At 58.4% G+C, this 21518-nt stretch overlaps 1 protein-coding gene across 1 annotated transcript in view; it reads left to right on the forward strand.

Annotated features, from left to right (window-relative positions):
* LOC123368469 (sarcoplasmic/endoplasmic reticulum calcium ATPase 1) overlaps positions 1–20839 on the forward strand; it is a 31346-nt gene extending 10507 nt beyond the window's left edge. The window contains exons 6-22 of the mRNA XM_045013280.1: positions 562–642; positions 1197–1282; positions 2558–2855; positions 3082–3248; positions 3348–3436; positions 5320–5422; positions 10773–10904; positions 11230–11355; positions 11922–12140; positions 13063–13398; positions 13588–13808; positions 15437–15639; positions 15720–15805; positions 17231–17364; positions 17441–17558; positions 17768–17885; positions 20805–20839. Of these exons, the coding sequence (XP_044869215.1) occupies positions 562–642; positions 1197–1282; positions 2558–2855; positions 3082–3248; positions 3348–3436; positions 5320–5422; positions 10773–10904; positions 11230–11355; positions 11922–12140; positions 13063–13398; positions 13588–13808; positions 15437–15639; positions 15720–15805; positions 17231–17364; positions 17441–17558; positions 17768–17885; positions 20805–20839 (2552 nt within the window). The remainder of the gene's footprint in view (positions 1–561; positions 643–1196; positions 1283–2557; positions 2856–3081; positions 3249–3347; positions 3437–5319; positions 5423–10772; positions 10905–11229; positions 11356–11921; positions 12141–13062; positions 13399–13587; positions 13809–15436; positions 15640–15719; positions 15806–17230; positions 17365–17440; positions 17559–17767; positions 17886–20804) is intronic.
* The last annotated feature ends 679 nt before the right edge of the window (positions 20840–21518 follow it).

Raw genomic sequence — 21518 nt, forward strand, 5'->3', positions numbered from 1 at the left:
GGGGGGCTGAGGCGCCGGGCGCTCCTTCTATGGCAGTGCCAAGCGGCCAGGGCGGCAGGAATGTGATGAGCCAGGTTTACGAGGACAGGGCCGGCAGGACATAGAGGGCACCGCGGGGAGGGGGAGGAGGGAGACACTTACTGAGCTGACAGGAAGGGTCCCAGCACAGGGGGGTGGCTAGTGTTACACTGCCGGGGCGGGGGCTGATCCCCAGCTGGAATAGAGGGACTGGTGCCCCGGCTAGGGGTGGACAGAGAGAGAAGATCCAGCATTTTCTCTCCCTGTATAACCTCCTCCACACCCCTGGCTGTCTGGCTCCCTCCCGCCATGCATTCTCCCAGTGTTGTGTGTTGCTGATACCCAGGGCCCATGTCCCCCGAGCTGCTGCTCCAACACTCTCAACCCAAAGTCACAAAGCCCCCTCACCCTTTTGCCCTGAGCATCCCCTGCAGCCCTGCTGAGAGGGAGTGGGGTGCAGGGTCTGCCCTCCAGACTCTGGTAGTGGGGACACCCCTTCCCCCCATCCATCCATCACAGCATATCCTGTGCCTCTTCCTGCAGTGGGTGACAAGGTGCCAGCTGACATCCGGATCATCTCCATCAAATCCACCACCCTGCGTGTGGACCAGTCCATCCTGACAGGTACAGGGCCTGGCCGGGGGGGGGGGGAGGGGCGGGGGGGGCAGAACCAGCCTGGGGAGCTGGGCTGAGGGGAAAAGAACTGGGGTGGGGGCTGGTCTGGGGTGGGAAAGAACTGGGCTGAGGGCCTAAGAGCAGCAAAACTGGGCTGGAAGGGACAGAACTGCGGGGCAGCCATGAGAAATACAAGCTTGTGATTGTGAGTCTGTACCCACTGCAGCTGGTGTGTGTGTGTCTAGGGGGGTGTACATTGGGGGGTGTCTGGGAGGTGTTTGTGTATGTGTCACTGTGTGTGGGTAGGGGTGTTTCTCTGGGTGACTTTGCCTCTCTGCCTGTGTCCGTGTGTCGGTTGGTTGGTTGGTGGTGGGTCTCGCTGGGGTGGAGGGAGGAGGCCATCTCTAAGTTCCTGTTCTGCTCCCTGTGTGTCCACGTGTCTGGGCCTGTTTGCGTCTGTGGGTGCCCATCTGTCCATGTGGTGGGGATGTCTGGGTGTCTGTCTGGCAGGACTCCTGGTGCCCTCGTACCATGTGCTCAGCCCTCTCTGCTCCTCCTGCCAGGTGAGTCTGTCTCTGTTATCAAGCACACGGACCCTGTCCCGGACCCTCGCGCTGTCAACCAGGACAAGAAGAACATGCTCTTCTCGGTGAATGTTGCACAAGGGCTTGAATATCACTCCCCCCATGCTGAGGGCTGCCCCTCTGCCCTCCCAGCCAGAGAGTTGCCCCCCAGATCACCCTCTGACATGGACTCCCAGGCCCTGTGCTCTCTTGGCTCCATACCGCCCCTGGGAGGACGCCTCTTCAGTGTGACAGCCCTTCTCGGGGGTCCACTCTGTCTCAGGTGTTAAGCCCTGGGCTCCAGCACCTCCTGGAGCCATACCTTTCTGAGCCTTCAGCACCACTGTGTCTGCCGCTGGGCCCCCTCAGGGAGTCCCCTCTCTCTGGACCCCCGGAGCCTCCATTCCCAGAGGGAGCAATGCCCCCCAATCTGTAGCCTGCAGCGACTCTCAGCCAGCGTCACACAGGAGATTTATTGAGCATCTGAACCTAGCCCAGGCAGTTCTCAGGGCCCAGCTGGGTCTGTCCCCATCCAGGTGGACTCTGGCTGTTCTCTCTCTCCCAAGTCCAGCAGCCCCCTCCTTCCAGCCGAGCCTCCTATATCACCGCCCCGCTCGGCCCCTCCTTGTCCTTTGTGTTCGGTCCTGGGCAAACAGGTCACCTGGGACCTACTCTCTTCCGTCCTTTGTTCCCCTCTGACTGGAACCAGCTGGTCAGGTCACGGGGTGGGGGCTTCTCTCCGCAGCCCATTGTCCTCCCAGTGGCCTGAACTGCCTGACTTCCAAGCTTGGGGGCCGGTTCACAGTCACCAGTTGCTAGGGTACCCAAGCTCCAGGCCATTGTCTGGGGTCCAGGCTGCTAGGCAAGGTCACACCTGGTCTTCTGCAACAACAACCCCCCTCACCCACTCCCCTGTTACACACACAGCATGCAGGGAAACTGAGGCACTCACAGTGTTCATGAAAACCATTAGGAAAATCCCCTGCTTCATGTTATCCCCACCCTGCACCCCAACTGGAGTCACCCCCACCTTGCACCCAGCCAGAGAGCTACCCCCAGGTCACCCCCACCCTGCACCCAGCCAGAGAGCTACCCCCAGGTCACCCCCACCCTGCACCCAGCCAAAGAGCTACCCCCACAGTCACCCCATCCTGCACCCCGACAACCAAAAGCTACAGCCCAGGGTCACCCCCAGACTAGAGATCTGCCCCTGGGGGACACCAGTGCCCCCAGCCCTGCAGACCAGACAGAGCTTTGCCCCGGTCCCCTGTCCTGGGCTCCACGGGGTCTCCATGCACACCCCCTGTTGGTGCCGCTGCTTCTCCTCCCCTGCCAACACCCCTTGCTGCCTCCCCCTGCAGGGCACCAACGTGGCAGCTGGCAAGGCTGTGGGCATCGTCATTGCCACAGGGGTGGCCACCGAGATCGGGAAGATCCGGGATGAAATGGCAGCCACAGAGCAGGAGAAGACGCCGCTGCAGCAGAAACTGGATGAGTTCGGGGAGCAGCTCTCCAAGGTCATCTCGCTCATCTGCGTGGCCGTCTGGCTCATCAATATTGGCCACTTCAACGACCCTGTCCACGGTGGCTCCTGGATCCGCGGTGCCATCTACTACTTCAAGATCGCCGTGGCCCTGGCCGTGGCCGCCATTCCTGAAGGTCAGTCTGTGCGGCTGCGGGGCCTGGTGTCTGCCCGCCCTTCGGAGCCATTCCAGGGGCTGTGTGTCCGGGCTCCTTCTGAGTCCCAGCAGCCCTTGCTGCAGCCCTCTGGAGGTGAACAGATTCCAGCCGTTCCCGGCCCTGCTCCTTCCCGGTCCAGAGCAGGGGCTGGCAGTGACTCCATGGTAACACGCTGGGCGTTAACCTCTGCTCCCTTCCCCTGCAGGTCTCCCCGCCGTCATCACCACCTGCCTGGCCCTGGGCACCCGCCGCATGGCCAAGAAGAACGCCATTGTCCGGAGCCTGCCATCTGTGGAGACGCTGGGCTGCACCTCAGTCATCTGCTCTGACAAGACCGGCACCCTCACCACCAACCAGATGTCCGTGTGCAAGGTAAGGGGCGCCCCCCTCCCTGGACAGCCCCCTGTGTCCCCGCCCCACAGCCCCTTGGGCCGCCCACCCTGACCTGTCTCTCTCTCTGTCTCTTGGCAGATGTTTGTTGTTGAGAAGGTGGAGGGAGATGTCTGTTCCCTGAATGAATTCAGCATCACTGGCTCCACCTATGCCCCTGAGGGAGAAGTGTGAGTGATCCCCAATATCCCCCTGACATCCCACGTTCCCTGACACTCCCAAGGGATAGCTCAGTGGTTAGGGGGGGAGGGATAGCTCAGTGGTTTGAGCATTGGCCTGCTAAACCCAGGGTTGTGAGTTCAATCCTTGAGGTCACTTAGGGATCTGGGGCAAAAATTGGTCCTGCTAGTGAAGGCAGGGGGCTGGACTCAATGACCTTTCAAGGTCCCTACCAGTTCTAGGAGATTGGTATATCTCCAATTATTACCTTAACCTCAGCATCCCCCATGGTCCCTGCCATCCCCAATATCTCCGGACCCCCAGCATTCTCCTGACCCCAACATCCACCATGGCCCTTGACATCCCCAACCCCAGCACCCCCTGAGCCCTGACATACCCCAACCCCAGCATGCCCCATAACTCCTGACATTCCCTTGACCCCATGTGACACACCCCGGGGTAGAACCTGAACCACTAAACCGTTGTGTCCCCTTAACTCTCCAGCCCACGGTGCCTCTTACACAGCCTTGCTGGTGACAAGCAGCCTCTCTAGGCTCTGCGCACACGCAGCCATGAGCATGTACAGTCACTCCCAGCAAAGTTACATGGATGTGCTCCCAATCACTCCTGAACTACGACCTGCAAATCCTTAGCCCCAGCCTTGCACCCCAGAAATGTGCATGTTACACTGCTCCGGACCCCCACCCTGAACAGTGTACACTCATGAACAGTCCATCGTTCCATCAAAAGGAATGATCGTGCACCAGCTTTTGTTAACCTGACTAGAGATTCCCCAAACACGGCAACTGGTTTAGACAGAACAATAAAACCAGTTTATTAGCCAGAGAACGAGAGAGTTTAAGTGATTATAAGTGTTAAGGCACAAAGGTCAGAATAGGTTACAGGAGAAATACAAGATCAACACACAACTATTTCCTAAATTTTACCCAGGCTAATAGTTTAAACCAAAAAGGTTTCGCTCACCCAAAAACTTCCAGCAGACTGTGCTAACTGGAAAGCCTCCCAGTCAGGACCCCCCTGCCCCAGCCAGTTCTCCTATTGTCTTTCAAGCAATCTTATGGCCGTGAGTGGAGGTGGGGGAGGAGTGGTAATTTGTGTGTTCTCTATTCTTATACTCCAACCCCTTGTGCTGGAAAAATCCTTGCTGAGTCATGGGGTTAGGCAGTTCCATTGCATATGTAGTCTGCAAACTGTCCTTCATATGAATTGTAAATTCTTTTGCCTATACCTTCCCCCCCACACTCCGTCTTTTGAATGCCCAATTAAACAGGGAATGGCTCTCTAGCACTTGTGCTCATTCTTTTTGCTATTTTTTTCTGGGGACCTAGTCTGTGGGTGTTCTCCAGAATTGCAGCATATTTTAGCAACACACATATAGTAAAATCTCATCATTTTACACGGAGTGCTTTTACATACATTTTAACAGGACAACGGTGTTCAGTAGTTTATGAGTTTTCAAATGATACCTCACAAGGTATACGTTGTACTAAATGTATCATAACCATATAAAAGTGTTGAACATGGGGGTACAGGGTGTCAAACCCTGACACTCCCAGCCCCAGCTTCGCTCATGACCCCGACATCCCTAACGCCAGCATCTCTCATGACCCTGACCCCCAGTATCCTCAGCCAATGTGCAACCCCCACACTCCCAGCATCCCCATGACTCCACTCTGCCTTTGACCATCCCGCTGTGAAAACTTGTCATCATCCTTCTGTTGCTGCCAGCTGGTGTCTCCTCTCTCCCCCACCTCTGTGCACCCCTCTCTCCCCATCTCTGTGTGTCCCTGCCTCCCCCTCCCCATCTCTGTGCACCCCCCTTTCTTCCCCACATCTCATCTCCCCCTCACTCCCCTTCCCTGTGTCTCTGCAGGCTGAAGAATGACAAGCATGTGAAGGCTGGGCAGTACGATGGGCTGGTTGAACTGGCCACTATCTGTGCCCTCTGCAATGACTCCTCCCTGGATTACAATGAGGTGAATGCCCCGCATCCTGCCTGGACCACGCTGCACCCCCCATTCCCCAACCTGCCTCAGTCACCCTGCACCCCCCCAGATCACCTTGCATCCTTCCATTCCCTGCCCTGCCTGCGTCACCCTGCACCCACCAGGTCACCCTGCAACCCCCATTCTCCATCACACCTGCGTGACCCTGCATCCCCCATTCTCCACCCTGCCTGGGTCACCCTGCACCCTCCATTCCTGACCTGCCTTGGTCACCCTGCACCCCCCAGGTCACCCTGCAGCCCGCATTCCCTATCCCACCTGGATCACCTTGGCTTTCCCCCTCTTGGGTCAACCTCACCCCCCATCCTTCTCACTCCTACCTGGACCCAGGGCCAGATTTAGAGGTAGGCAGCCCAGGCGACCCCCTGGGGTTTCGGGCTTGTGGGGCACTGGGCTCAGGGTGCTGTTTTTGTTGTTATAACAAGAAATGATGGAGGGCCTATTACTAAGGAATTAGTGGATTTACCGGAAGATAAGCAATGGAAATGTGAGGAAAGTGGTGGACAGTCATCCAGTTTTCCTGTCGGCATAAAGGCGAGTGAAGATAAAGAAGAATGTGGCTCACATGAAAAGGAAGGAAAGTAATAACAAAGAAAAATCTGGTTTATATTAAAAGGAGAGAAACGATAAAGAAGAATCAGCCTCCCATGATGAAGCAGCAGTGAGAAAAATTGCACACCACAACTCGATACATCAGATCTTGCTTTATGGCTGGCAATCCTAAACTTTGCCAATATGGATCGTACAATTTTCAACAGGGCAGGGAAAATCGAGGATATGATATTGCCAGTAAATGAGCAGAAGCGACACTTTTCAAAGTCATGCTGCGATAGAGTGCTCGAGAATGGTGAGAAACTGAATCGGCGTTGGCTAGTTTACTTGAAAGCAACTGACAAAGTGTTCTGGTTTTGTTGCAAAACATTTGACAAGAATGCCAAATCATTGCTTGCGTTTTCTGGGTACAGTTACTGGCATAACTTAGCCGATGTTCTGAAGCAACATGAAAAGCCACTCAGCCATTTTACAGCCTACTCCAAACGGATGGAGGTCGAGTCCAGGCTCGAGCTAAATAAATGCACAGGTGCAGAAAACCAGCGCGTTAGTAATGTAGCAACCCAGCATTGGAGGAACATGCTCGAGCATCTGATCTCAATTACCCTCTTCCTCATAGGTGTAGATTGACTGATATATTGGGGGTGGGGGGGGGAACCACATACACACACACTGAAGCCAGTTCCCTTGGCTCATTGGCTTGGGGGACGGGACGGCTTAAAAGGGGGAGCTCCAGCTGCTGCTGGGAGCCACTCCGGCACTCCATGTCGCTGCTCCTTGCTGGGGCTGCTGCTGCTGTTCTGGGGACGCTACATGCCAGGCTCCTGCCCCCCCCCCGCCCATTCCCGTATCCCCTTCTCTTCCCCATCCCCTCCCACTTCCACTCCCCACTGTCCCATGCCCCATATCCCTCCCCTTCTCTTCCCCTGCCTGATCCCACCCCCTTCCCCACTGTCTCTTTCCTCCCACCCCACCTCTTGCCCTGCCCCTGTCCCCGCAGGCACTTACGCTTGTACAGGAAGGAGGCAGGCACTAGGACCCTGGAGGCAGCATGCAGCTGCCAAGGCAGAGACCTGGAGAGCAGCTGCTCCATGTGCAGCGGGTGGGAGAGGGAGGCACAGTGTGGGAAGGACAGAGCCCACTTTCCCCTGCCCTCCTAGGGCAGCGCTGTGCTCGCAGAAATGGGGGCGTGAAATGACACATGACCCCATGTAACTCTCCCCACCTCGCCTCTTTTGGGGGGGCAATGCCGTCCCTACACCCCCCACCCACCCATGCTCTTCCTTGCAAAGAATAATTTGTCTTTCCGGGGCTCCTCGGATAAGTTGTTCACTGAACATAACGGTAATTTCCTTGGTTTGGTAGGGCTCCTTGGGTGATACGACGGTGTCATGCATGAGCACCTACGAGGAGTAGTTTGTAAAGAAGCAATGGACCATTACTGTAGCAAAACAATTCAAAATGACTCGATTAACTTTATGGCAAGGAAGGTGCTTCATACCATATTGATGCAGCTCAGCAAAGCGAAGTTCTACGCTGTAATAATGGACTGCACGCCCAGCAGTCACAGTGAAAGATGCCATTTACAGTAAGATTTGTTGACGACGATGGTGGCTGTATCCAAGTAAAGGAACACTGCATCTATTTCCGGTCTGTGGCTGACTCTACTGGAAAAAGCCTAACAGAACTATTTATGAATGTTTTGAATGAGAATAAAATAAGATGAGATTGCACCCTCAGCAAGTTTGTGGATGACACTAAGCTGGGGGGAGAGGTAGATATGCTGGAGGGTAGGGATAGGGTCCAGAGTGACCTAGACAAATTGGAGGATTGGGCCAAAAGAAACCTGATGACAAAGACAAGTGCAGAGTCTTGCACTTAGGATGGAAGAATCCCATGCACTGCTACAGTCCGTGGACCGATTGGCTAAGTGGCAGTTCTGCAGAAAAGGACCTAAATAAAAGGTAATAATTGGAGATATACCAATCTCCTAGAACTGGAAGGGACCTCGAAAGGTCATCAAGTCCAGCCCCTGCCTTCACTAGCAGGACCAATTTTTGCCCTAGATCCCTAAGTGGCCTTCTCAAGGATTGAACTTACAACCCTGGGTTTAGCAGGCCAATGCTCAAACCACTGAGCTATCCCTCCTGGGATTACAGTGGACAAGAAGCTGGATATGAGTCAACAGTGTGCCCTTGTTGCCAAGAAGGCTAATGGCATATCGGGCTGCATTAGTAGGAGCATTGTGAACTGATCAAGGGACATGATCATTCCCCTCTATTCAGCACTGGTCAGGCCACATCTGGGGTATTGCATCCAGTTTTGAGCCCTCCACTACAGAAAGGATGTCAAATTGGAGAGAGTCCAATGGAGGACAACAAAAATGATTAGGGGGTTGGAGCACATGACTTATGGGGAGAGGCTGAAGGAACTGGGCTTATTTAGTCTGCAGAAGAGAAGAGTGAGGGGGGATTTGATAGAAGCCTTCAGCTATCTGAAGGGGGGTTCCAAAGAGGATGGATCTAGACTGTTCTCAGTGGTAGCAGATGACAGAAAAAGGAGCAATGGTCTGAAGCTGCAGAGGGGGAAGTATATGTTGGATATTAGGAAACACTATTTCACTAAGAGGGTGGTGAAGCACTGGAATGGGTTACCTAGGGAAGTGGTGGAAGCTCCATCCTTAAAGGTTTTTAAGGCCTGGCTTGACAAAGCCCTGGCTGGGATGATTTAGTTGGTGTTGGTTCTGCTTTGAGCAGGGGTTGGACTAGATACCTCCTGAGGTCTCTTCCAACCCTAATCTTCTATGATTCTATGAAAGCTTCAGGACTGCTGTGGCCACAGCTATGACAATGGCACGAACATGAAGGGAAGAAAAAAATGGTGTCCACGAAAGGATCCTTGCGCTGAATCCAAGGGCTTTCTTCATGCTTTGTGGCTGCCATTCCCTCAGCCTGGTTATGTCAGACGCAGCGTTGTCATCTTTACATTCAGTATCTCTCTTTGGAGTACTGCAAAGGATATACGTCTGGTTTTCAGCATCAGCTATCAGGTGGAAGATCCTCAAGGACAATGTTATGAATCTGACGGTGAAGCCGCTAAGTGACACTCGCTGGGAGAGTTGCATTGACAGCATGAGGCCAGTGAGGTACCAAGTGACTGAGGTTTACAATGCCTGATGGAACTGGCACAGTCGAGTAAAGCCAAGACCAGAATGCAGCATGAGATGCAAAGTCTGGCAAACCAGATCACTGACTTCAAATGTCTGGTCTCAGTTGTGGTTTGGCACGATATACTATTCCAAGCAAACATTGTAAGCACGGCATTAGAAACTCAATCAATGGACATTGCAATCGCTACTACTTTGATAAGAAGCTGCCTTGATTTCGCTGTGGCCTAAAGAGACCAAGGATTTGAAGATGCCATCACTGCTGCCAAAGAAATGGCAGAAAACTTAGGAGTTGAGCTTGTCTTAAAGGAAACTCGGATTCACCAGAAGAAGAGACAGTTTGGTTACGAGGGAAGAGATGAAGTGATGGGATGCTCAGAAGAAAAATTCAAGAGGGAGTTTTTTTGCTCACTCATTGACACTGCTCGAGTGTCCAACGAAGAAAGGTTTGGACAAATGAAGCACCACAAAAAGATCTGGGGGTTGTATGACCTTAACCTGCTGGCGGACAGGAAAATACTCTTGAACAATCGTACGGACCTTCACCATACGCTGACACATGGGGAATACTCGGACATCCATGACAAAGACCTCTATGTCAAATTGGACAACATCCATAACATTTTACCACTTGGGAAGTGCTCTCCACTCCAACTTCTCCAATTCATTCATGATGTAGAGCTAAAAGACTCTTTTCCTAATGTGTGGATAGCTTTGAGGAGTCTGCTCATGCTGCCAGTCACAGTCGTGAGTGGTGAGTGCAGCTTTTCAAAGCTCAGGCTCATTAAAACATAGCTTCGATTGATGGCAGACAATGAGAGATTGACATCGCTTGCTGTTTTACCCCTTGAAAATACCATTGGCCAGTCTTTGGATCTCTCTGACGCTGTGCTTCAGTTTGCAAGGGCAAAAGCGAGAAAAGCGACTGTTTGAACCAAAGAACTAGGGTTAACATTGACAAAGAGTCCTGTGGCACCTTATAGACTAACAGACGTATTGGACCATAAGCTTTCGTGGGTGAATACCCACTTCGTCAGACGCATGCCATAAGACTCTTCATCACCTTTTACAGATCCAGACTAACATGGCTACCCCTCTGATACTAGTGTTAACATTCTAACCCTGTCAACTACTGTAACACTATTTAATACAGGTCCACCCAATATCAGTGCACAGTTCAATTTCTTGATGTTAGTACATTTCAGTTATTCTTAAAATTAAAAATTGTCTATAAGTTTAGAGGAAACAATTTTGTTTATTTGCCTATATATCGCATGAATATATACAGATTTTACAGGTCCTAGTGTGCAAATTTATTGTCTTATATGACAGGGATAAGTCATGCATACACATTGTGCCTCAAAGTTGTGAAATGGTCTACAAATGCAATAAAGTATAAGGTATTCAGACGTTTAACAAATGCGGGGGGGGGGGGGGGGGCTGAAGATGCGCCTCTCCTGTGGTAACATTGGTCTAGTGCCATCCCTTCCAGGGCCACCTGCATCCCCCATATCGCTGCCACCTGCCAGTATTACCCAGCTCCCGCATGCCCACCCTGCTGCCTGGACATGCCTGTCCCTGACCTGCTGCATGTACTTCCAGGCCAAGGGTGCCTATGAGAAGGTGGGGGAAGCCACCGAGACGGCGTTGACCTGCCTGGTGGAGAAGATGAATGTTTTCAACACAGATGTGCGGAGCCTGTCCAAGGTGGAGCGCGCCAATGCCTGCAACTCTGTAAGTGTTCATCCACTAGGACCTTTGCCCCAGATAACCACCCCACTGCCCCCTCCAAGACCCCCCAATGCCCCCTCCCCACCATGCCAATGCCTGCAATTCTGAGCAATTGCCCCCCTACTACCCATGCCCACCCACTCTGCCCCCCTGCCTGGCCCAGCAGGAGACGTGTTGTGCTGGGCTCCCCAGGGAGACACACTTTCCTGGTCTGGTCTCATTTTCCCTGTGGTCCCTGAGTCAGGGAGGAGGAGTTGCCCTGAGCTCCATGTCCAGTGCTTTTTGGGAGGTCACTGCTCCCCCATTAGCCCCTGTTCTGCCCCTCCAGGTGATTAAGCAGCTGATGAAGAAGGAGTTCACCCTGGAGTTCTCCCGTGACCGGAAGTCCATGTCTGTATACTGCTCCCCGGCCAAGGCCTCCCGCGCAGCTGTCAGCAACAAGATGTTCATCAAGGTCAGTGCCAGGCGCTCTTATACCCTGGGTATCCCCCAGCTGCCTCTTCTTGTTACCATGGTAACCTGGGTGCCTGGGTAACCCCAGCCGCCTCCTTTCATCCCCGGCTATCTCCCCAGACACCTCCTCTCATTCCCATGTTAACCAGGATGCCCAGTGTCACAGAGCTATGGTGGGTTGGATGCTCTGTCTTTTATCCAAACCCTTTTGGAATGACCCTGTTATTTACTAGGCTAGGCCTAGCTTGTCAGCAGGGGGAGCCACGTGGCCCCACAATTCTGAGAAGGGGCCTCTGAGCACCAGCTTCCCTGTGTCTCCCGGTGAGCTCCTGCCAGTGGAGAACTGAGTTGTCCAGTGCAGCCCGTTCCCAAAACTCCATCTGTCTGGGCCTGTCCTGTTCTTGCTCTGTCCGGCCGTCTCTTGCTCTGTCCCCACTGCGCTCTGTCCATCCGCCTCTCTCTATGTCCATCCATCTCTCGCTCTGTCCCCATCTCACTCTGTCCATCCTTCCGTCCGTCTGTCCATCTCTCTCTCTCTCTCTCTCGCTCATGTTCTTGCTCCCAAAGGGTGCCCCTGAGGGGGTTATCGACCGTTGTAACTATGTCCGAGTGGGCACCACCCGTGTCCCCCTCACACCCCTGGTGAAAGACAAGCTCTTGACCGTCATCAAGGAGTGGGGGACGGGGCGGGACACACTGCGCTGCCTGGCCCTGGCCACGCGTGACACCCCCCACAGGAGAGAGGACATGGTGCTGGAGGACTCCACCAAGTTTGTTGAGTATGAGGTCAGGTTCAGGCCTCCCCCACAGGGTCTGGTGGGGCAGTGGTGGGGGGGGGGTCAGGTGGGGCTTGGTTGGGGGAGGGTTTGGGGAGATGGAAGCAGGGGTTGCTTGGGGGCTGGGAGTGGGGTGACTGGGGGTTGTTTGGAGAGTAGTTTGGGGAATGGGGGAGGGGTGGTTGGGGCATGGTTTGGGGGTGAGTGTGGGGGTGTGGTTGGGGGGAATAGGGCAGAGGTGGTTGGGGTGTGGTTAGGGGATGGGGCAGGGGTTGGTTGGAGGGATTAGAGTGGGGGTAATTGGGGATGAGGATGGGGGGGCATGGTTGGGGGAATGGGTTGGAGTGTGTTTGGGAGATGGGGGGTGAGGGTTGGTTGGGAGAGTAGGGGTGTGGCTGAGGGGATGGGAGTATGGTTAAGGGCATGGATGGGGGGGAGAGGGTGGAGGTTGGTTAGAGCATGGTTGAGGGCTGGAGGACTGGTTGGGACATGGTTGGTGGATGGGGTAGGGGTGGTTGGTGGATGGGGTTTGGTTGGGGAGTGGTTGGGGGATGGGGCAGTGGTTGGTTGGGGTGTGGTGAGCGGATTGGGGCTGGTTGGGGATGAGATGGGGATGGTTGGGGCATGGTTGGGGGATGGGGGTTGGTTGGGGATGGATTGGGGGATGGGGCAGTGGTTGGTGGGGTGGTTGGGGGGTGGGGGTTGGCTGGGGATGGATTGGGGGATGGGGCAGTGGTTGGTGGGGGGATTGGGGCACGGTTGGGGGATGGGGTGGTTGGGGGGTGGGGGTTGGTTGGGGTGGTTTGGGGGATGGGAAAGTGGTTGGATGGGGTGTGGTGGGGGATTGGGGCTGGTTGGGGGGTGGGGGTTGGCTGGGGCCTGGTTGGAGGTTGCTATGGGCCCACCATGTGCTAATGCCCCCCCCCCCCAAGGTGGACCTGACCTTTGTGGGCTGCGTGGGGATGCTGGACCCACCCCGGAAGGAGGTGATGGGCTCCATCCAGCTGTGCCGTGACGCCGGCATCCGTGTCATCATGATCACTGGAGACAACAAGGGCACAGCCATTGCCATCTGCCGCCGCATCGGGATCTTCACCGAGGACGAGGAGGTGACGGGCAGGGCCTACACAGGCCGTGAGTTTGATGACCTGCCCCCCGCCGAGCAGCGTGAGGCCTGTAAGCGGGCCTGCTGCTTCGCCCGTGTCGAGCCCGCCCACAAGTCCAAGATCGTGGAGTTCCTGCAGTCCTTTGATGAGATCACAGCCATGGTGAGGGGGGACTCCAGGGGAGTGAGGACAGGATCACTGGGGTGGGGGCAGAGAGCAGGGGAAGGTAAGCGGGTCCCTGCCGTGGCGGGGGGAGAGAGGCTGTGCTAAGGGTCTGTGTGCTTGGGGATGCGGGGATCAGCGGGGTTTGGGGATCCCACACTCAGTGGCTTACCATAGACTCACACACAGACAGGCGATGGGGTGAATGACGCCCCTGCACTGAAGAAGGCCGAGATTGGCATCGCCATGGGCTCTGGCACGGCCGTGGCCAAGACGGCCTCCGAGATGGTCTTGGCTGACGACAACTTCTCCACCATTGTGTCCGCCGTGGAGGAGGGCAGGGCCATCTACAACAACATGAAGCAGTTCATCCGCTACCTCATTTCCTCCAATGTGGGCGAGGTCGTCTGGTGAGTGCCCCGCCCCTGACTGCGACCATCCTCTCCCATCAACCCACCCCCAGCCACGCCAGCCTTCCCCTCCCCTCCCCCAGCCACGCCACCCTTCCCCTTTCCTCCTCAAGCCACGCCACCCTTCCCCTTTCCTCCTCAAGCCATGCCACCCTTCCCCTCCCTTCCCCCAGCCACGCCAGCCTGGGACTTCCCCTCTTCCCAGCCACACCAGCCTTCCCCTCCCCTCCCCCAGCCACGCCACCCTTCCCCTTTCCTCCTCAAGCCATGCCAGCCTTCCCCTCCCTTCCCCCAGCCACGCCAGCCTGGGACTTCCCCTCTTCCCAGCCACACCAGCCTTCCCTTCCCCTCCCCTCCCCCAGCCACACCAGTCTCCCCTCCCCCAGCCACGCCAGCCTTCCCCTTTCCTCCCCCAGGCATGCCACCCTTCCCCTCCCTTCCCCCAGCCACGCCAGCCTGGGACTTCCCCTCTTTCCAGCCACGCCAGCCTTCCCTTCCCCTCCCCTCCCCCAGCCACACCAGCCTCCCCTCCCCCAGCCACGCCAGCCTTCCCCTTTCCTCCTCAAGCCATGCCACCCTTCCCCTCCCCTCCCCCAGCCACGCCAGCCTGGGACTTCCCCTCTTCCCAGCCACACCAGCCTTCCCTTCCCCTCCCCTCCCCCAGCCACACCAGCCTTCCCTTCCCCAGCCATGCCAGCCTTCCCCTTTCCTCCTCAAGCCATGCCACCCTTTCCCTCCCCTCCCCCAGCCACGCCAGCCTGCGACTTCCCCTCTTCCCAGCCACACCAGTCTCCCCTCCCCCAGCCATGCCAGCCTTCCCTTCCCCTGCCCTCCCTCCCCCAGTCACGCCAGCCTTTCCCTCCCCTCCCCCTCAGCCACACCGCCCTTCCCCTCCCCTCTCCCAGCCACGCCAGCCCTCCCCTCTCTCAGCCATGCCAGCCTTCCCCTCCCCTCCCCCAGCCATGCGAGCCCTCCCCTCGAGCAGCCATGCCAGCCCTGCCCTCTCTCAGCCATGCCAGCCGTCCCCTCCCCTCCACATGCCATGCCAGCCCTCCCCTCCCCCAGCCATGCCAGCCCTCTCCTCTCCCAGCCACGCCAGCCCTCTCCTCTCCCAGCCACGCCAGCCTTCCCAGACAGAGCCTGCCCCAAGGGGCTCCCCACAGCCTGGCGGGGCTCTGGGCTGAGCAGAACAGACTGGGCTGTAACCTGCACCCCTCTGCGCTACCCTAAGGGCTCCCTGTGCTGTGGCCAGCTGACTAACACGCCCCACTGCACGGCAGCGCTGTGGGACTGTCCCTGCCACGCTGGGCGAGGGGCACCGTCCCGGCAGTGTGGGCACGTCTCTGCCAGGCTCTGGCTCAATGGGACTCACTGGGCAGAGCTCACGGGGGAAGCAAGAGGCTGCAGCCCGGAGGTTCAGGCCAAGGAGGTGGTGAGGCCGCGTGGCCGACCCTGGAGGGACAGGGAGACCCCAGGGGGTTGACACACTGAAGGGGGCCCCCTAGAGACTGCTGCAAAGCTGGGGGCGTCACACTGATCCTGGGGATCTGGGACACCTGGCCCCCTCCCCCACCGAACACACCAGCTCTGCCTACTCTTCTGTCTATCACCCCTCTCTCTCCCCACAGTATCTTTCTCACAGCCGCCCTGGGCCTTCCAGAAGCCTTGATCCCCGTGCAGCTGCTGTGGGTGAACCTGGTGACTGATGGGCTCCCGGCCACTGCCCTGGGCTTCAACCCCCCAGACCTGGACATCATGGACAAGCCGCCCCGCAGCCCCAAGGAGCCCCTCATCAGTGGCTGGCTCTTCTTCCGCTACATGGCCATTGGCGGTAAAGTCCTCCCACCCTCTCCCACAAAACCCCATCCCATTCTGCCTGCACTCACACCTCCCCCTCTGCTCTGCTCACAGGCTACGTTGGAGCTGCTACAGTGGGTGCCGCTGCCTGGTGGTTCCTCTATGCAGAGGATGGTCCTGGCGTCACCTATCACCAGCTGGTGAGAGCTGGCCCCAGTGCAGAGCTGGGGGGCCTGTGCTGTGTGTGTGTGTGGGGGGGAGGGCTCAGCTGGCCGCTCTCCCCAGCCGTCGGTGCTGGCCCCAGCGCAGAGCTGGGGGCCCTGTGCTGTGTGTGTGTGGGGGGGAGGGCTCAGCTGGACGCTCTCCCCAGCCGTCAGTGCTGGCCCCAGCACAGAGCTGGGGGGCCTGTGCTGTGTGGGGGGGGGAGGGCTCAGCTGGACGCTCTCCCCAGCCGTCAGTGCTGGCCCCAGCGCAGAGCTGGGGGGCCTGTGCTGTGTGTGTGGGGGGGGGAGGGCTCAGCTGGACGCTCTCCCCAGCCGTCAGTGCTGGCCCCAGCGCAGAGCTGGGGGGCCTGTGCTGTGTGTGGGGGGGGGGGAGGGCTCAGCTGGACGCTCTCCCCAGCCGTCAGTGCTGGCCCCAGTGCAGAGCTGGGGGGCCTGTGCTGTGTGTGTGTGGGGGGGGAGGGCTCAGCTGGACGCTCTCCCCAGCCGTCGGTGCTGGCCCCAGTGCAGAGCTGGGGGGCCTGTGCTGTGTGTGTGTGGGGGGGGAGGGCTCAGCTGGACGCTCTCCCCAGCCGTCAGTGCTGGCCCCAGTGCAGAGCTGGGGGGCCTGTGCTGTGTGTGTGGGGGGGGAGGGCTCAGCTGGACGCTCTCCCCAGCCGTCGGTGCTGGCCCCAGTGCAGAGCTGGGGGGCCTGTGCTGTGTGTGTGTGGGGGGGGAGGGCTCAGCTGGACGCTCTCCCCAGCCGTCAGTGCTGGCCCCAGTGCAGAGCTGGGGGGCCTGTGCTGTGTGTGTGTGGGGGGAGGGCTCAGCTGGACGCTCTCCCCAGCCGTCGGTGCTGGCCCCAGTGCAGAGCTGGGGGGCCTGTGCTGTGTGTGTGGGGGGGGAGGGCTCAGCTGGACGCTCTCCCCAGCCGTCGGTGCTGGCCCCAGTGCAGACCTGGGGGGCCTGTGCTGTGTGTGTGGGGGGGGAGGGCTCAGCTGGACGCTCTCCCCAGCCGTCGGTGCTGGCCCCAGTGCAGAGCTGGGGGGCCTGTGCTGTGTGTGTGTGGGGGGGGAGGGCTCAGCTGGACGCTCTCCCCAGCCGTCGGTGCTGGCCCCAGTGCAGAGCTGGGGGGGGCCTGTGCTGTATGTGTGTGTGGGGGGGGAGGGCTCAGCTGGACGCTCTCCCCAGCCGCCAGTGCTGGCCCCAGTGCCCCAGTGCAGAGCTGGGGGGCCTGTGCTGTGTGTGTGGGGCGGGCTCAGCTGGACGCTCTCCCCAGCCGTCGGTGCTGGCCCCAGCGCAGAGCTGGGGGGGCCTGTGCTTGGGGGGAAGGGGATTCTGTGTCCCTCGCGAGGGGCTGTGCGGGGAAGGAGTTTGGCTGGCAGCACTGTGCTGGCTGCATTTTGACCCCCACCTTCCCCCCAGTCCCATTTCATGCAGTGCACAGAGGAAAATGTGGACTTCGAGGGGCTGGATTGTGAAGTGTTTGAGTCGCCTGTGCCCATGACCATGGCCCTGTCTGTGCTGGTCACCATAGAGATGTGCAACGCCCTCAACAGGCAAGGACCCCTCCCCGCGCCCCCGCCCCCCGGCCCAGCCGCCACCTGCTCACTCTCTGCCGCTCTCTCTGCACAGCCTGTCTGAGAACCAGTCCCTGGTCCGCATGCCGCCCTGGGTGAACATCTGGCTGCTGAGCTCCATCTGCCTGTCCATGTCCCTGCACTTCGTCATCCTCTACGTCGATCCCCTGCCCGTAAGTGTGGCCCTGCCGAGGTGGGGGGGGGGCAGGGCCATGCGCAGGTGCGGGGGGGGGCAGGGTTACTCTCACCCACTAGTGGTAGAAGGTCCCATCTGCTCCTTCCCCACCCCGAGCCCTGCTCCCCAGGGCTGTGGCATTCCCCTTCCCCAGGCTCGTGTGCCCCTGCCTTGTTCTCCCCTAACCCTTTGCTTCCCTGCCCCTAGATGATCTTCAAACTGACACCGCTGGACCTGACCCACTGGCTCGTGGTGCTGAAGATCTCGTTCCCCGTCATCCTCCTGGATGAGGTGCTGAAATTTGTCGCCCGGGACTACCTGGAAGGTAAGGATGCATCCCTGCCATGGAGCAGGCCTGGGTATCCTGGAGCCTCCCAGCAGGAGCCGGGACATGAATTTGTGCAGATGCCAGTCCCACTCAATGGGGCACCGAGCTCCAGCTGGCACCAGGGTGCCACCCCCTTCTCTGTCCTCCATCCCTTCCATACTGCTAACCGTGAACCATCAGCATCACATGCCATGTAACAGACCCATGAGGGCAGCTCAAACGGGCCCAGAACAGCCCCAGCACCACAGAGAGCCAGCTGCTTACTGCCCTGGGGGCTACAGCAGGGGGGCTGGGAACTAGGATGCCTGGGTCTATCCCAGCTTTGGGAGTGGAGTGGGGTGCAGTGGTTAGAGCGGGAGGTGGTGCTGGGAGCCAGGACACCTGGGTTCTCTCCCGGCTCTGGGAGGGGAGTGGGTTCCAGTGGTTAGAGCAGGGGGTCTGGGAGCCAGGACTCCTGGGTTCTATCCAAGATCTGGGAGGGGAGTGGGTCTAGTGGTTAGAATGGCAGGATAGGAGTGAGGACTTCTGGGTTCTAACCTGGCTTTGGGAGGGGAGTGGGGCCTGGTGGGTTAGAGCAGGGGGGCTGGGAGCCAGGACTCCTGGGTTCTCTCCCTGGCTCTGGGAGGGGAGTGGGGCTGGTGGGTTAGAGCAGGGGGGGCTGGGAGCCAGGACTCCTGGGTTCTCTCCCCAGCTCTGGGAGGGGAGTGAGGGCTGGTGGGTTAGAGCAGGGGGGCTGGGAGCCAGGACTCCTGGGTTCTCTCCCCAGCTCTGAGAGGGGAGTGGGGGCTGGTGGGTTAGAGCAGGAGGGGCTGGGAGCCAGGACTCCTGGGTTCTCTCCCCGGCTCTGGGAGGGGAGTGGGGCCTGGTGGGTTAGAGCAGGGGGTGCTGGGAGCCAGGACTCCTGGGTTCTCTCCCCGGCTCTGGGAGGGGAGTGGGGGCTGGTGGGTTAGAGCAGGGGGGCTGGGAGCCAGGACTCCTGGGTTCTCTCCCCAGCTCTGGGAGGGGAGTGGGGGCTGGTGGGTTAGAGCAGGGGGTGCTGGGAGCCAGGGCTCCTGGGTTCTAGCCCAGCTTTGGGAGGGGAATGGGGTACAGTGGTTAGAGCAACAGGACCAGAGTCACGACTGTTGTTTTTTACCCCATCTGTCCCTGCCACCTGTTATAATCTGTGCCCTTTACCTTCTGGGAGTATCTGTTTCCAGTCTCCCCAAGGGGCTGGGCCAGACTGCTGCTGAGCCCCGCCCCCTGCTCTGTGCTGCTCTGGTGTGGGTTTGAGCCCCATGCCCTCGATGGGTTTCACCTTCCATCCATCCCATGTGCAGATCTGGACTAACCCTCTCTCCCGCACAACCTCCTTCCCCGGGCTCTGTTAACGCTGGTTTCTTTTATCCTTTCCCCTTGTAGCGTAATCTCCTTTCCCTCCATCTCCTTGATCCTGTGTCTCAGGTATCCCACGATCCTTTGCTGCATGCCTTGCCTGCCCCATGTCTATCTGTCCCCAGCGGCGCTGCAGTGTGTGCGTGGGGAGGTGCATGTGAAATCTCATTGCTTTACCAGCTACTCCTGGCTGGGTCCCAATGCAGTTTGGCAGTTGGGGTCTGGGGCCGGGTGGTGTTGGCCATTTGAGCCTTAGCACCGCTCTCTGGTTGGGCCGGGTTCCCCCGTTGCCTTCCCTGCCCCCGGCTGTGCCTCTCCATTCCCTTCCACTCGCTCCCTGGCTGTGGGGACCCAACGGGGTGTCACACATGCTGCTGCTGCGCTAGGGGGCTCTTCCCCCACGGTCCATCATCCTCCAGCTGCCACCAAAGGAGCCAGTTGCTGTTGCACCGGCTGCTGCTCTTAGGGTGACCAGATCTCAAGAGTAAATTATTGAGACACATGGAGGGGGGCAGCCGCAGGCTCACAGCCCCCACCGGAGCCATGGGGGAGGGGGGCACACAGCCCTAGGAAGCTGCGAAGGGGGCATACGTCCCCTGCTGCAGCCCCCGCCACAAGCCGTGGTTCAGGAGCGCATGGTTCTGGCTCCAGCCCCTGCTGCAAGGGTGGGGCTCAGGGCTGGGGCAGGGGGTTGGGGTGCGGGAGGGAGGTTGGGGTGCTGACTCCAGGAGGGAGTTTGGGTGCAGGAGGGAGCTCAGAGCTGGGGCAGGGGGTTGGGGTGCAGGAGTGGGTACAGGTACGGGCACGCAGCAGCACAGACCTCAGGCGGCTCTGGGGAAGTGGTGATATCTCCCTTTGGGTCCCAGGCAGAGGCGCGACCAGGCGGCTCTGCGCACTGCTTCCGCCCGCAGGCGCTGCTCCGCAGATCCCATTGTTCATGGTTCCTGGCCAGTGGGAACTGAGGATCCAGTGCTTATGGTGGGGGCAGGACACAGAGCCCCCCTGGCTGTCCCTGTGCCTAGGAGCGAGAGGGAGATTTCGCCACTTCTGGGGAGCTGCGTGGAGACAGATAGGGAGCCTGCCAGCTCCACACCAACCGGAGGCCTGGCAACCCTACAGTATAGGGACATCGGTCAGGACATGGGACAAAGAGTTAAATATTGGGACGTCTGGTCACCCTAGCTGCTCTGCGGGGGCGAGGGTAGGGCCTGGAGACAGCATCTTCTGGCACTGCTTAGATCTCTGCCAAGCAGCTGCTGGTTAAGTGGATGTGTTTTCCCCCACTTAGTGCCTCCCTGGGTGTTAGCACCAGTCAGTCCCTGTCCTGTCCCAGAGAGAGACTGCTCTGCTCGAGTGCTGCCTGGGAGTGTGGGCGGCGAGCCACGAGAGGGCGGTGCTGAGAGCCAGACTGCAGGTCATGCTGGGCCTTTTCGACTGGTGGGACAAGGGCTGGAGCCCAGACCTTGGCGCCATCCTGCCATTGGGGCACAAACCCGGGGCTGGGCACTGGCCTTGTCTCATGTGTCCCATCTCTCCCCACAGTGGGTTTAGAAGACCCGAAGAGGAGGAAGAAGTGACACCCCTGGCCACTAGAAAAACTGCATCTTCACCCCAACAGTGAAGAACCCCTCGGTGCCCCCTCGCCTCCCCATGAACCTCAGCCACCCCCTCTTATTTAACAGCTGCTCCCCTCCACCAAAGGCTGCAAGCAGCCCTCTCTCTCCTCCCCCAGCCGGGTGGGGTGGACATCATGGGGGTTTGCGTGCTGCGTTTGGAGAATGGGGGAAAGCTCCCCCTTGCAAACACCCTGCCCTCCTCCCGGCCTTCTAGCTACTTTGCTTCTGTACATTTTGAGCTGCTAGTCTGTCCTAGCGGCCCCTGCCCATCCCACCTTCCCCCCATTTCCTTGCTGGGCACCCAGCCCGTTCACTGTGTTACCAGCTCACACCCAGTGACCTCCTCACTCATCGGGTGGGTTTTTTTTAATGCAAAAAATAACTGAACAGACGGAAACATTTTGTCAGGCCAAAGTGCAGCTCCCAGAGGAGGAAATGAAGAGACTGTTCTAGCTGCTTATTTATTGACATTAAAAGATAAACTCCTAACGCTGCCTGCGCTCCAGCCTCTTCCTTCGCCTCCTGGGAGGGGGGAACGGCGCAGGAGCCACAATTGCTGCTCTTTGGAAAAGTACCACAATTGGAGGAGAGGTCTGGAAAAGGCCGAGATATGTCCCCTGAAGAGTGCCCCCTGCTGGCC

The sequence above is a fragment of the Mauremys mutica genome, chromosome 4 (assembly GCF_020497125.1).
Source record: "Mauremys mutica isolate MM-2020 ecotype Southern chromosome 4, ASM2049712v1, whole genome shotgun sequence".
NCBI lineage: Eukaryota > Metazoa > Chordata > Testudines > Geoemydidae > Mauremys > Mauremys mutica.